This window comes from Hoplias malabaricus, chromosome 1 (genome assembly GCF_029633855.1).
Source record: "Hoplias malabaricus isolate fHopMal1 chromosome 1, fHopMal1.hap1, whole genome shotgun sequence".
NCBI classification, from domain to species: Eukaryota; Metazoa; Chordata; class Actinopteri; order Characiformes; family Erythrinidae; genus Hoplias; species Hoplias malabaricus.
The window spans coordinates 55,319,716-55,334,183 of record NC_089800.1 but is presented as its reverse complement, the minus strand read 5'-3'; the positions used below and the strand labels follow the sequence as shown (position 1 = coordinate 55,334,183).

The following is a 14,468-nucleotide window of genomic DNA, read 5'->3' as shown; positions in this document are numbered from 1 at the left end:
TTTTATCAGAAACACCCCTCTCTACTGACACTCACTGGCCATTTTATCAGAAACACCCCTCTCTACTGACACTCACTGGCCACTTTATCAGAAACACCCCCCTTCCACTGACACTCACTGGCCACTTTGTCAGAAACACCCCCCTTCCACTGACACTCACTGGCCACTTTATCAGAAACACCCCCGTTTACTGACACTCACTGGCCACTTTATCAGAAACACCCCCCCTCTACTGACACTCACTGGCCACGTTATCAGAAACACCCCCTCTACTGACACTCACTGGCCACTTTATCAGAAACACCCCCCTCTACTGACACTCACTGGCCACTTTATCAGAAACACCCCCCTCTACTGACACTCACTGGCCACTTTATCAGAAACACCCCCCTTTACTGACACTCCCTGGCCACTTTATCAGAAACACCCTCCTCTACTGACACTCACTGGCCATTTTATCAGAAACACCCCCCTTTACTGACACTCCCTGGCTACTTTATCAGAAACACCCTCCTCTACTGACACTCACTGGCCACTTTATCAGAAACACCCCCCTTTACTGACACTCACTGGCCACTTTATCAGAAACACCCCCCTCTACTGACACTCACTGGCCACTTTATCAGAAACACCCCCCTTTACTGACACTCCCTGGCCACTTTATCAGAAACACCCTCCTCTACTGACACTCACTGGCCATTTTATCAGAAACACCCCTCTCTACTGACACTCACTGGCCACTTTATCAGAAACACCCCCCTCTACTGACACTCACTGGCCACTTTATCAGAAACACCCCACTCTACTGACACTCACTGGCCACTTTATCAGAAACACCCCCGTTTACTGACACTCACTGGCCACTTTATCAGAAACACCCCCACTCTACTGACACTCACTGGCCACTTTATCAGAAACACCCCCCTTTACTGACACTCCCTGGCCACTTTATCAGAAACACCCTCCTCTACTGACACTCACTGGCCATTTTATCAGAAACACCCCTCTCTACTGACACTCACTGGCCATTTTATCAGAAACACCCCTCTCTACTGACACTCACTGGCCACTTTATCAGAAACACCCCCCTTCCACTGACACTCACTGGCCACTTTGTCAGAAACACCCCCCTTCCACTGACACTCACTGGCCACTTTATCAGAAACACCCCCGTTTACTGACACTCACTGGCCACTTTATCAGAAACACCCCCCCTCTACTGACACTCACTGGCCACGTTATCAGAAACACCCCCTCTACTGACACTCACTGGCCACTTTATCAGAAACACCCCCCTCTACTGACACTCACTGGCCACTTTATCAGAAACACCCCCCTCTACTGACACTCACTGGCCACTTTATCAGAAACACCCCCCTTTACTGACACTCCCTGGCCACTTTATCAGAAACACCCTCCTCTACTGACACTCACTGGCCATTTTATCAGAAACACCCCCCTTTACTGACACTCCCTGGCCACTTTATCAGAAACACCCTCCTCTACTGACACTCACTGGCCACTTTATCAGAAACACCCCCCTTTACTGACACTCACTGGCCACTTTATCAGAAACACCCCCCTCTACTGACACTCACTGGCCACTTTATCAGAAACACCCCCCTTTACTGACACTCCCTGGCCACTTTATCAGAAACACCCTCCTCTACTGACACTCACTGGCCATTTTATCAGAAACACCCCTCTCTACTGACACTCACTGGCCACTTTATCAGAAACACCCCCCTCTACTGACACTCACTGGCCACTTTATCAGAAACACCCCACTCTACTGACACTCACTGGCCACTTTATCAGAAACACCCCCGTTTACTGACACTCACTGGCCACTTTATCAGAAACACCCCCACTCTACTGACACTCACTGGCCACTTTATCAGAAACACCCCCCTTTACTGACACTCCCTGGCCACTTTATCAGAAACACCCTCCTCTACTGACACTCACTGGCCATTTTATCAGAAACACCCCTCTCTACTGACACTCACTGGCCATTTTATCAGAAACACCCCTCTCTACTGACACTCACTGGCCACTTTATCAGAAACACCCCCCTTCCACTGACACTCACTGGCCACTTTGTCAGAAACACCCCCCTTCCACTGACACTCACTGGCCACTTTATCAGAAACACCCCCGTTTACTGACACTCACTGGCCACTTTATCAGAAACACCCCCCCTCTACTGACACTCACTGGCCACGTTATCAGAAACACCCCCTCTACTGACACTCACTGGCCACTTTATCAGAAACACCCCCCTCTACTGACACTCACTGGCCACTTTATCAGAAACACCCCCCTCTACTGACACTCACTGGCCACTTTATCAGAAACACCCCCCTTTACTGACACTCCCTGGCCACTTTATCAGAAACACCCTCCTCTACTGACACTCACTGGCCATTTTATCAGAAACACCCCACTCTACTGACACTCACTGGCCACTTTATCAGAAACACCCCCGTTTACTGACACTCACTGGCCACTTTATCAGAAACACCCCCACTCTACTGACACTCACTGGCCACTTTATCAGAAACACCCCCCTCTACTGACACTCACTGGCCACTTTATCAGAAACACCCCCTCTACTGACACTCACTGGCCACTTTATCAGAAACACCCCCCTCTACTGACACTCACTGGCCACTTTATCAGAAACACCCCCCCTCTACTGACACTCACTGGCCACTTTATCAGAAACACCCCCCTTTACTGACACTCCCTGGCCACCTTATCAGAAACACCCTCCTCTACTGACACTCACTGGCCATTTTATCAGAAACACCCCTCTCTACTGACACTCACTGGCCATTTTATCAGAAACACCCCACTCTACTGACACTCACTGGCCACTCAGTAAATGTTGTATAGTGTGTGGTTAACTTGGATTGTAATCAAAATCTGTCGCAACAGAAATGTGAAGATTATCACAAAATGTGGCTTTTCAAACTTTTACAAAATTCAGTATGAGGCTTAAGACAGTGATGTTTATCTAGATGGATATCTCTATTTGTGTCATTGCTGCTCCCGAATCTGGTTTAGTAAAATTAATACATTCAAAAATAAATGAATAAATTATGACCTGTAACACAAATTAACCACCTAGAAACCACATGGAACACCATCTTACCCTCCATCTCTGATCATTTCTATCTCATCTCTGATCATCAGAGTTACAGACCTGGAGGTCTGAAAGTGTTTATTCACTGTTTGAATTCCCACAGAAACTCATGTGTAACTCGAGCTGTTTAGTTTTGTAGCACTTTCGCTCTGTGTTTACTTTCATGCAGTTAGCGCTCTCCTGAATCTAGAGTCAGTTCCATCTTAAGTAATGTAACTGTAACAGCAAAAATAAGTCAGTGTTACCCCCCATGGAGCAGGAATAGAGCAACATCCTCATCTCGGTTGGTGCTTTTCAGCATTTGGGGTCTCTCCGTTGTCTAAAAACCTCCAGATGGCGTTTCTCTGCTGTGAGCAGAGAGAGAGAAAGTCTAGCACCGGACCCAGATACTTCATGAATGTCAACTTTAACAGTGGTTTTGATGTAACTCTACACTTTCTCTGTATTAATTGTGCACAGATCTATGAATATTCAGTTATTCTCTGCTCCATCTCTATTCACTCCTCCACCATGAAATCTCCCCCTGCAATGGGACTGGATGATTCTCAGCCCTGCATGATCCACCGCCCAGTTCACACCTGCTCTGTGGGGGTCCTGTGGGGGTCCTGAAGGGGTCCTGAGCATTGAAGAACAGGAGCAAAGGAGCTAACAAAGTATGCAGAGCAACTGTGTGATCAGCGGAGACTTACGATGAGTGAAAGACATGGAATTGCCTAATTAAACATAATGAGTTGTGTGTGTGTGTGTGTGCGTGTGTGTGTGTGTGTGTGTGTGTGTGTGTGTAAAATGCCTTGACAGTTTCCAGGAATCAGTCTCAGCTTCTTCAAGCACAGACATGTCGACATATTTTAGTGACGTGTGTGTGTGTGTGTGTGTGTGTGTTTGTTCATTTTAAGGGCAATAAAACCATAATGTTGTAGTCCTGTCATTGTGAAGGTCTGCTCTCGGTCTGTACATCTTTATATTTAAAGAGAACCAGCAGGATGTTTTCTTCACAGCTTGTGTGATATAAAAAGTGTGAAGGCCACAAGACAACACTTGATCACATCTGCACTGTGGGTGGCTCGTGTCGGAAATTGTGGGTTTTAGACTCTTTACATATAAAAGAAATGTTTTGTTGTTCCCTAGAGAACGACATATATTTCCTTTTTTCTGATTTGTCTTTTACTTTATGCCGTTCTTTTCACTTTGTGAAAATTTAATGAAATATCAACCAATAGAAAGGCACCAAAATGACTTTAAATGACATCTGTTCACATAAACGTTCTTAAACGTCCGAGAGCACTGTTGTCTATAGCTGTGATGTTGGAGAGGCATGTTTTGGAAAGCATTGATACGTCACGGTTCTGTGATTGGTATTTTCTCATTGGTTACATATGTTCCAGTTAAAATTCATTCATTTATTTATTCATTCATTCATCACCTGTAACCACTTCATCTTGTTCAAGGTTGCAGTCTGTGAACAGAGCACCACACACTCACCCTGTCACTCACACACTCACACTTGTGGACAGGGTATGACTGTGTGTGTGTGTGTGTGTGTGTGTGTGGGTGTGTGATTCAGAGGAAAAGAGTGCGTGCTTCCTCTAGTCTTGTGGAAGTAAGAGTGTGTGCAAACACTGGGCGGGGCTTAAAGAACAGGAGAAAATGAAATACTGTGCAGATAAGAGCCACACACACACACACACACACACACTCTTTGACGAGGACACTGGAGGCTGGATAAAGGTGAGTCCAATATTATAATAATTTAAACAGCACTTACATTGGAATTCAGATAAAAGCTTATTTATATATTCCTTAAATACGTTCTAAAGGTGTGTTAAACTCAATTCTAGATTAATGTAGTGATCTGAACAATTATAACGTCAGAAGACTTTCGTGATATTATTATGTCATTACTTCAAAGAGAAATCATCCAGAATGAATTAATGAAATTAAAATCTTAATACGTTATCTTACTCATATATTAAGCAAATGTGTATGGAATATATCTCCCCTGCTCCACCCCCGAGTCGTGGGGTCTTCTGGCAGCACTGAGCATGATGGCATTAACTCACCTGAAGGTTAATGCTTCTCTGTGGAGATTAAATGAGCCGTGGGTTCAGAACTGAAAAGCTGAGTCCACAAAGCAGTGAAGTGGTGAATGAGAAAGTGGTGTCTATAAATATTTGGACGTAAAGTGAATGTGAAAAGCAGAAAGGCAAAGCAGGTTTATTTATAGGGCATAGTTTGTACACGATGTCAGTCCAAGTGCTTCACAGAAACAAAAGGGACAGTAAAAACATGCATTAAATAGAGAATTAAACCATAAAGTAATGTAAAACAAAAGGGTGCAATAAAAGAATGTTGTGTGCAAGTCACGTCTCTCTGTGTCCAGTGAAAACTGATGTGAGTCACTGGAGCTGCAGTTTGACGAGAAGTGGGGAGTGGTGGGAATTTTTTGTCCAAGTTTTTTTACGAAACATCTGATTGGAATTTCTCACCCATTGCTTGGAAAATTCCACCTTACATCAGCAGGGTTTTCTTTTCTTTTTTTTATTCTCTTCCCCCGATATTGTAAAGTGGACTTAGAGGAAATGACCAGCTGCATAAAGTTTATCGCGAATAAAATCCCTAAAGGAAACTTTTTAAAGCTTTAAAAAGAGCTGGTCATGTTTATGTTTGCTAACATCCACTACTGGAAGAGCGCCAGGAAAATTTAGCACTCGATTCACAGTCATGGGTTTGTAATAATCTTCTAATGAAACATTTATTTAGGGTTTTATTCTTTAGAAGTGGATAACTGTAGCCAAATTAGGTTAGAGTTAAGGTTAAGATTAGATTTCATATTTCTTAGTAATTGTTAAAAAGATAATGTTCTTTCTTTGGAAGCAGTCTCTGGTCTTTACAAGAATAGAATGTGCCCCACGTTGCAGCAAAGCACAGAACAAGTGTGTGTGTGTGTGTGTGTGTGTGTGTGTGTTTGGGGGGTGTTGGGATGGTAACTACTTTCCTCACACACAACACACTACACAACTAACTAAACAAAACGACACACTACAAATAACATTAACAACGACAGGGAGCCCCTCTTCAACAGGGACATGGGGCAATGATGGGAACTACTTTTCTCACCTGTGCCTCAGAGATTTACTCCAGAGCCCACAGCAATTCCACATTTTTCTGTCAGTGCAGTGATTCTAAAACTTTTTAGCTCATTTTTAAGTTCCTACAAAGTACCACAAGTGGCCCCTGGTTCCTCCTCTGTTCTGTTTTTGTTTTTAAAAATAGTTACAAAACATTTTAGCAAGAATACAAATAACTATAGGCCTAACTATAGGTTTTAAACACATCTATACATTTATGAGGATATATTTATGGGAAATAAATGGTTTAAAAGATATGTGTTTAACGAGCTGTCAGTGGGAGCAGGTAAATGCGGCTCTCTGTGCTTGTAGCAGTAGGTGAAGGAGGTGAGGCGCTGTGTTAAACAGTGTTTTAGGACTTTAATGGTGAGAAGAAATGCCATGTTTTTTTTCGTTCCCACTTTGCCTTTTTGAAATAAATTCCAAACTGCTCACCTCTGTCTCTGGCCTTTGTTTATGTCCCTCCCTGGATAAAAAGCAGGGAACACTGCCCCCATCTGTTCTCTAATAGACGTAATCAACTACTGTGTACATGTAGCATGTTGTATTTTTTATGCAAATTAATTTAATTGTGGCATAATTAATAAAACTGTGAAACATCATGTAATTCACACATGAAAACTTTAGATTTTCAGTTCTGCATTGTCCTTAATTACATTTTCCGAGGTCATCCAGCGTACCACCTCTTACTACTTCATGTACCACCCGGGGCACAGGTGCCACAGTTTGAGAACCACTGTGATAGTGTGTTATAGATGCAATTAAAGGGAAAATCCACAGATTTTTTAAACTTTCCAGACAATCCAGGAATAGAGCTAATAATAGTCATTCACAGGTGTCACAAGGTCTGATGATGATGACTGCTCTGCTTGTGCAACAGCAGATCCGGCTCCCCTGACTCTGAGCAACTCTGAAACAGCAAAATGTCTCCTCAAGTGAGGGACACTCCAGCCTGGGGAAACAGGGTGTGCCTTAAGCGAAGGATTGCCTCACACCTTGTTGAACTTAAACACGTAATCTCAGGAGGCACTAATCAGCTCGCCAGAGGTGCTGTGTCAATGGAGTTTGCTCATGCAGTCCATACCACCTCTGGCCACTTAATGGTTGTCTCTCAAGGTACATTCTGGTTTTTCAGGTTGGAGGCGCCCTCGGCAGGAGGTGTCTCAAGTTTCAGAGTTTCTCTGAGGGAGCTTAAAATTCACTGGAGGGGCACTCAACAACTTGGCGCCAGGCTTGGAATTGCTAGGTTTACAACTCAAATACAGCATTTTATTTATTTCACACCACCTCTAGTCCTGTAAATTTAGCCATATTTTGAGTGGTTAATATACTGTCCCAGAAATATGTGCCATAAATTATGTTATTGTCATTTTCAAACCATTTTATGTCACTGATATAATGATTATATTGTAGCATAATAATGCAGCTACAGTCTTTTCAAGAGCAATGAATTAGTATTAACTTCAAAATGACCTTTTAACATTATTCAGACACAGGAAATGGAATAAAAATATGTTAAATAAATAAATTAACCATCAATCAAATAAAGCCACTATTTGTTAAAGAGATCCACATAACGGTTCCAGAACAGAGCGAGAGCAGAGAACAGAACAGAGCGAGCGTCTAAAACACTGGAGACGTTTATTCTCCTGTAAAAACACACACAGTAAACACACAGCGGACAACACTGAGGTCAGCAAAAATCACTGAGGACACGTCTGTGTATTGTACGATAAATCAATAACTTGATCATTGGGACACACCTAACCACCACCAGTGAACTCCACCTGATATTCATATGGAAGGTTGATGATGCAATAATAGAGTTGAATCTTATTTGAACATTTCTCAAAACTGTCCTCAAACATCAGGCCGCACATTCAGCGCCGTTCCTACTGCGAGGAGCTTTTAGAGGCAGATGTCTGGTTCCATTGACCACCACTGTGAACCACTCTGGCTCAGGGTTTCACAACAAAATGACTCTCAATGACTTTGCAGAGGTTTTGGCAAATGCATGGAATTATTCCTCAGCACTGAATTGTGAATTAAAAACCACACATGGACGTGTGTAGATCTACTCAAAATAAAGCTGTGGCTTCCTGTTTCTCATGCTGACTAAACACTGCAGCTTACAATAGAAACATCTCAGGATAAATATATCACAGCAGAAGGTATTAATAGTGTTAGTAGCTGTAATAAAACTGTTATTTCTATTGCAGGTGATTACAGAGGTCCGTGAGGAATAAGACTCGCTTCAATTTATAAATGTGTTTTTTGTTTTACTTGAAATTTGCATACTTTAAATAAAACGATTCTGAGATAGTTACTAGAACTGTATCTATTGGCCTAAACTGAACATTTAAAACACAATTATACATTTATTAGAATACATAACTGCCACACGCTCCAGGGTCCTGGGGTTGTGGGTTTCCTCCGGGCGACTGTCTGTGAGGAGTGTGGTGTGTTCTCCCTGTGTCTGCGTGGGTTTCCTCCGGGTGACTGTCTGTGAGGAGTGTGGTGTGTTCTCCCTGTCTCTGTGTGGGTTTCCTCCGGGCGACTGTCTGTGAGAAGTGTGGTGTGTTCTCCCTGTGTCTGCATGGGTTTCCTCCGGGTGACTGTCTGTGAGGAGTGTGGTGTGTTCTCCCGGTGTCTGTGTGGGTTTCCTCCGGGTGACTGTCTGTGAGGAGTGTGATGTGTTCTCCCGGTGTCTGTGTGGGTTTCCTCCGGGTGACTGTCTGTGAGGAGTGTGGTGTGTTCTCCCTGTGTCTGCGTGGGTTTCCTCCGGGCGACTGTCTGTGAGGAGTGTGGTGTGTTCTCCCTTTTTCCATCATTTCAGATGGTACGAGGGACATTAAAGTGTGCAACTGTTAAACTGTAGCTGTCAGAACACTCTTGTATCTGCTGAGTTTATCCACCAATGGTTATATGTGTGGAGGAACAGAAAATGTAGTTTGTATTAATCTCTTCCCTCATTCATTCTGTTTACCTTATTTAGAAACTGTGAGAGAGAGAGAAAGAGAAAGAGAGAGAGAGAGAGAGAGAGAGAGAGAGAGAGGCAGAGAGAGAGAGAGAGAGAGAGAGAGATGAACCAATTCTTACAGAGAAAATGAGAGACGTAGAGAGAGAGAGTAAGAGATGAGAGAGTGAAGTGAAAGAGAAAATAGAGTGAAATAGAGGGTGATGGTCAGAGACTTACAAAGAAAGTGAGAGAATCAGAGAGAGAGAGAGAGAAAATGAGTGAATGAGAAAAAGAAACTGAAAAAACTGACACTGATAAAAATCTTTCTCTGTTTCCCAGATGTCTTCCACAGTCTCTATGACCACTTCTGAGGCCAACGTTTCCAACACGTTCCTGGACTCGGAATTCCGCTACTCGGTTTTCCCAGCGTTCTATGGCGTGGTGTTCATTCTCGGCATCTTGTTTAACATTTACGCCCTGTTTATTCTGCACCACATGCGTGAGGCCAAGGCCATGAACGAGATGAGAATCTACATGACCAATCTGACCGTGGCCGACCTGCTGTTTGTGTGCGTCCTGCCATTATGGATCGCTTACTACTATAACCATGGCCAATGGCATTACACTGATGTCATGTGCCGCATTGCAGGGTCCTTGTTCTTCATCAACACCTACTGCTCTGTCCTTTTCCTCACTGTGATTAGTATCAACCGCTACTGGGCGGTGACCCGGCCTCTGGTTGCTGCTTCTTCAGACTGCTGGAGGCGTGGCATGATCGTTTCCTTCTGTGTTTGGCTCGTCACATTAGCGATGACTATCAACCAGCTCATGGAACCCGGCATCCAGGACGGTTTCCGATGCTTCGAAGGCTACCAAAATCAATCGAAGGAATCCAAGCTATCAGTCGCAGCCATGCACTATCTGATTGTGGCCATATTTTTTGTCGTCTTCATTCTGGTCATCACCTGCAACGTTCTAATAGCTAGAACCCTCCTGAAACAGCCCATCAGCCAACGTCGGCCCAGCACAGGCAAGAGGCCACAGGGAACGAAGCGGCGAGCCCTCCGCATGCTGTGTGCCGTGGTGGGTGTCTTCGTCATCTGCTTCGTCCCTCACCACGTGGTCCAGATCCCCTGGACGCAAGCCGTTCTCGAGCTGACCGAATGGACGCAGGAGACGCGGCAGAGTCTGAACGACGCCCACCAGGTCACGCTGATGCTCATGGCCCTCAACTGCCTTCTGGACCCTGTTGTCTACTGCTTCGCCACCAGGAAATTCCGCAAGTACCTCCAGGGGCATCTGCGGAGAGTCAAAGATGGAAAAACCTGCTCCATCAACAACAACACCACCATCACTGGAGTGACCGTGAAGGTCAACCACCCAAATGAGATGATCTTGGAGGAGCAGAAAGGTGGATATGCTCCAGACATTGAACCCTTGAGGACTAGACACTAAGGGATGAGTCAACTGGAGCAAACAGAGGTTGCACTGAACAAAGTGGAGACAAATGAGAGGACTCATGATGAGATGGTACCATACTGATCAGAATTTTAAAATTGTGTACAGCCTGGACAAAAAGTGAAGGGACGTTCATCATACGGGTGTGAATTACAAAGACCTATTGTGTATAAATTTATTTATATGTGTGTAAATACTGGAGAGAAGTAAGATAATTATAAACAAACATTATGTAAACAGACTGGACCTGAAGTGAGGGAATGTGTAAGTGAAATGGATACTAGGAGAAGAGTGTATCCAGCAGTGTTTATAAATCGCTTTTGAAAGGTGAGACAAAGGGGCTCAAATGTTCAAGTGTTCAGGGGGTTGGAGGGTTTAAAGCAGAATTGGGACACACTTTGCCTCGCGTCCCTTCAGTTGTGTCCATCCCTGTGACTTTAACGCAACTCAGCTCAGCTTTATTTAGCAATAAATTGTTTTGTAGGGTTTTGAGCAGAAGTGTGTAGAAAGATGCTGAGATAATTCATCAGTCTCTTCTTCACTGTTCTTTCATTCTCTGCTCTTTATTTAACAAAACAGAAATTCATGTGGTCCGTCCCTTTAACACACACTAACACACTGGACACATTGTACTGTTGCTGACTTTCTGAGTAGTTAACCTCTACAGACTTTACAGTCAGCGCACCAGTGGGTGAGGTGTTAACCAAATGAGGTTTTACAGTGTCACTTACAGTTAGAAATGTTCAAATACACCACCATGATAACGTAAACTTAAACGGCTCCTGTCACTCTCAGGAGTCTCTTGAATATCATTTCAACACAGTGATTCAGATTAGAATTCAGAGTGCATTCACACCTTTGATAAGAAGTGGAGGGAAGTGGGCTGTGAAACGTAATGAGGATGTACTCATTCACACTGGACAGCGACCAAGCTTGAGTTGAAGGTATCTGATGTTTATCTAAACAACATCAGCGAGTGAAATAACAGCTTTCAGACATTGAATAATTGAATTTAATAAAAGTATGAACACACTGGGCAGCTACTGCTGTTTGGAACTAATCCCTCTGTGAGAAACTGTAGAAATGTTCACAGACATGGAGACCATGTGTTAAGACGAACATCTCAATATGTGATCATTTTATAGTGTACTATGGTATGGTGGTTGTGCTGAATGTTATCTTTGAGTGTTATTTCTTCCCTTTTTTGGTTAGTTTCTTCACACAGTGAGTTTTGTAGGTTTTCTTCTGCAACTTTTCATGTTCCTCAAAATTCAGGAAACGTCAGTTTCTCTCTTGGCCAGAAGTTTTTTGACACTGGACCCTCACATTTATCTGGAAGCTGGGTGGCAAACTCATGTTAGACCGGTGGAGAAAGGTGTTGGGGATATGTAGCCAAGTCTGCCACATCCCTGCTTGAGCAGTTCGGCATCAGGGGCCAGAAACTATGTACTTATGTGATAGGCTGAAGGAGTAGCTGTAGATGTTAAGGGTCCCTGGTTACTGATCGGATCATAAACGGCCACAGCAAACTTAGTGTGTAGCTGTAGGACTGAAACAGTGGAAAATGTGTGGCTGCTGGTAGGAAGAGAGTGGTGTGGGCTCTGTGTGAAGCTCTAATGGATTGGTGTAGGACATTTTACATTGTAACTTGTGTATGATTATAATTTACATGGAAAGTAATATTGGACAAGCTCAAACACCAAAACACCAAAACCAGTCTTGACCTGCAGTGTTCATGTCTAGACAGAAATCTCACCATGAACTCTTAGACATCATCTCAGATTAGAGACGTCTGGAACAGAGTGGCTTCACTCTTCAAATTTATCACAGCATCTTAAAGTCTGAGACGAAATCCCATCACCTGTACCATAAAAGTCATGGTTTTTATTCAGTGAGCTCATTCCCCAAGCCGTTGCCACAGAGTAATCATCTGGAATCATCTGTGTGTGCTTTAGTATTTAACAACACTCTTTACAGGAATTTAAGGGCATTGAATAAACCCTGAAAAACACATGGCACTGTGTAAATATCCGGTCTCTTGGAGTTCTCTTGGCAGATGACAAACACGGATTGTTCTATCTGTAAATGTAGGAAGTAGTGTGAGAAGCACTGGACTCTTTGCTGATTGGCTGAAATCTATGAATTTCTGTGCTCCATACGTATTTATTTCCAGAATATCATATCCCCTTCTTCTGCAATGTTCTCATATTAAACAATCTCCGATGATGTGTTTACTCTGTACTGTGCACTGCTCTGAAAATGTCATTATATGAATTGTGTTTGTATAAATATGTAATTTATTTTTTAAATTTTAGTCTGTATGAATATGTTCACACCGCGACCCTGAAATGGACAAGCAGAAAAGATGATGAATGAATGAATGAATGAATATGTTTATTGTAAAGTGAGGGTCTCTATTGTATTTTTAAATATGTTGTTTTCAAACAGTGTTTCAAGAATGATATAAATATAAACTTATTTATAAAACGATTAAAATGCTATTAATTAATTGTTTACTAAAACATTTGTTTTATTTGTTAAACTAAATAATAAAATTTAAAATCTGAAAAAAAAAAACAGAAATGTGTTTGATATTGTCCGCATTTTTCAAAGTACATTCACTTTTGAAATATGAAATATTTTTAGGTAACACTTATTACAGATATTAATAGTTTTAGAATATCACAGTACACATTCATTTTATATAAATTAATTCTGGATGTGACTTTATCAGAGCATCATCCTGAATATTGATGTGAGCTTTACTCTATATATTACTTTTAATATATTATATTTTACTAGAACTTCATTCTGATTATTAAATTTATTTGAAGTTACCTTGTGCAATTGAGAAAAGTTGTAAAAATTCTTGTTTCATCCATTTAACTTACCATTCCTCAATGAACTCATCAAGAGTCCCCGACTCAGCCTCTGACTTAGACCCCGACTAAGCCCCAGACTCAGACCCCGACTAAGCCCCAGACTCAGACCCCGACTAAGCCCCAGACTCAGACCCCGACTAAGCCCCAGACTCAGCCTCTGACTCAGCTCTAATTCAGACCCTGACCGAGCCCTGAGGGGTTTTTACCTGCTCCACAATCTGAAAAAACATCTCAGAGGAAAGAGATTCTCTGATCAGAAACAAATTATCATTTTTAAAACGTCCATTAAAGACCTATGGTATTTTTCCAGGGAATTGAAAAGTTAATCACTAGATCAAACAAATGTATAAGAGCTAAGGATGATTACATAATAAAAAAAGAAGTTATAATACGTCATGTGTTTTCTACATCATACCTCCCCCCGAAATTACTGAACACCACTCGTGAAACCTCAGTGACTCTTTAAACCTTGTGCTTACAAAGCAGGGGAACTCCGTAAACAGATATCTGAGCACTTCCTGCTGGGAATATGCACTCTCCGGAAATGTGATTACAGCAGTTAATGAGTCCTGTGTGCATTTCCTCACTATCTTTCCTCAATTTTCTGCTTGAAATGTCTGTGAGACACACTTTAGCTCCCACAGAACGGAACAGAATGTAGAGAATCATTCATTCTCTGTTTACACATCCTCCATTCAGTCCGTCAGAGAAGCTACGTCCTTCCTTTATTCTTCTGCACTCATCACCGCTGAGACAGCAGATGCAACTGCATCAGAGTAACACTGTGTACCGAGCAGTGAGGAAACAAAGGAAATATACAGAAATCGCAGGCAATAACTTAATCTGAGTCCAACTCACAGCTCCTGTAAATCTGATTAATTTTAACTTTCCTC

At 42.7% G+C, this 14,468-nt stretch overlaps 1 protein-coding gene across 1 annotated transcript; it reads left to right on the top strand.

Moving 5' to 3' along the window:
• Window positions 1–4,827: 4,827 nt before the first annotated feature.
• Window positions 4,828–13,185, top strand: ptafr (platelet-activating factor receptor). The gene is made up of 2 exons (XM_066682349.1): window positions 4,828–4,876; window positions 9,575–13,185. Exon 2 carries the CDS (start codon window positions 9,575–9,577, stop codon window positions 10,688–10,690), a length of 1,116 nt encoding a protein of 371 aa, XP_066538446.1. The 5' UTR covers window positions 4,828–4,876; the 3' UTR covers window positions 10,691–13,185.
• The last annotated feature ends 1,283 nt before the right edge of the window (window positions 13,186–14,468 follow it).

Coding starts and splice junctions, on each gene's coding strand:
- ptafr (XM_066682349.1), top strand. CDS start 9,575: ATGTCTTCCACAGTCTCTATGACCACTTCTGAGGCCAACGTTTCCAAC.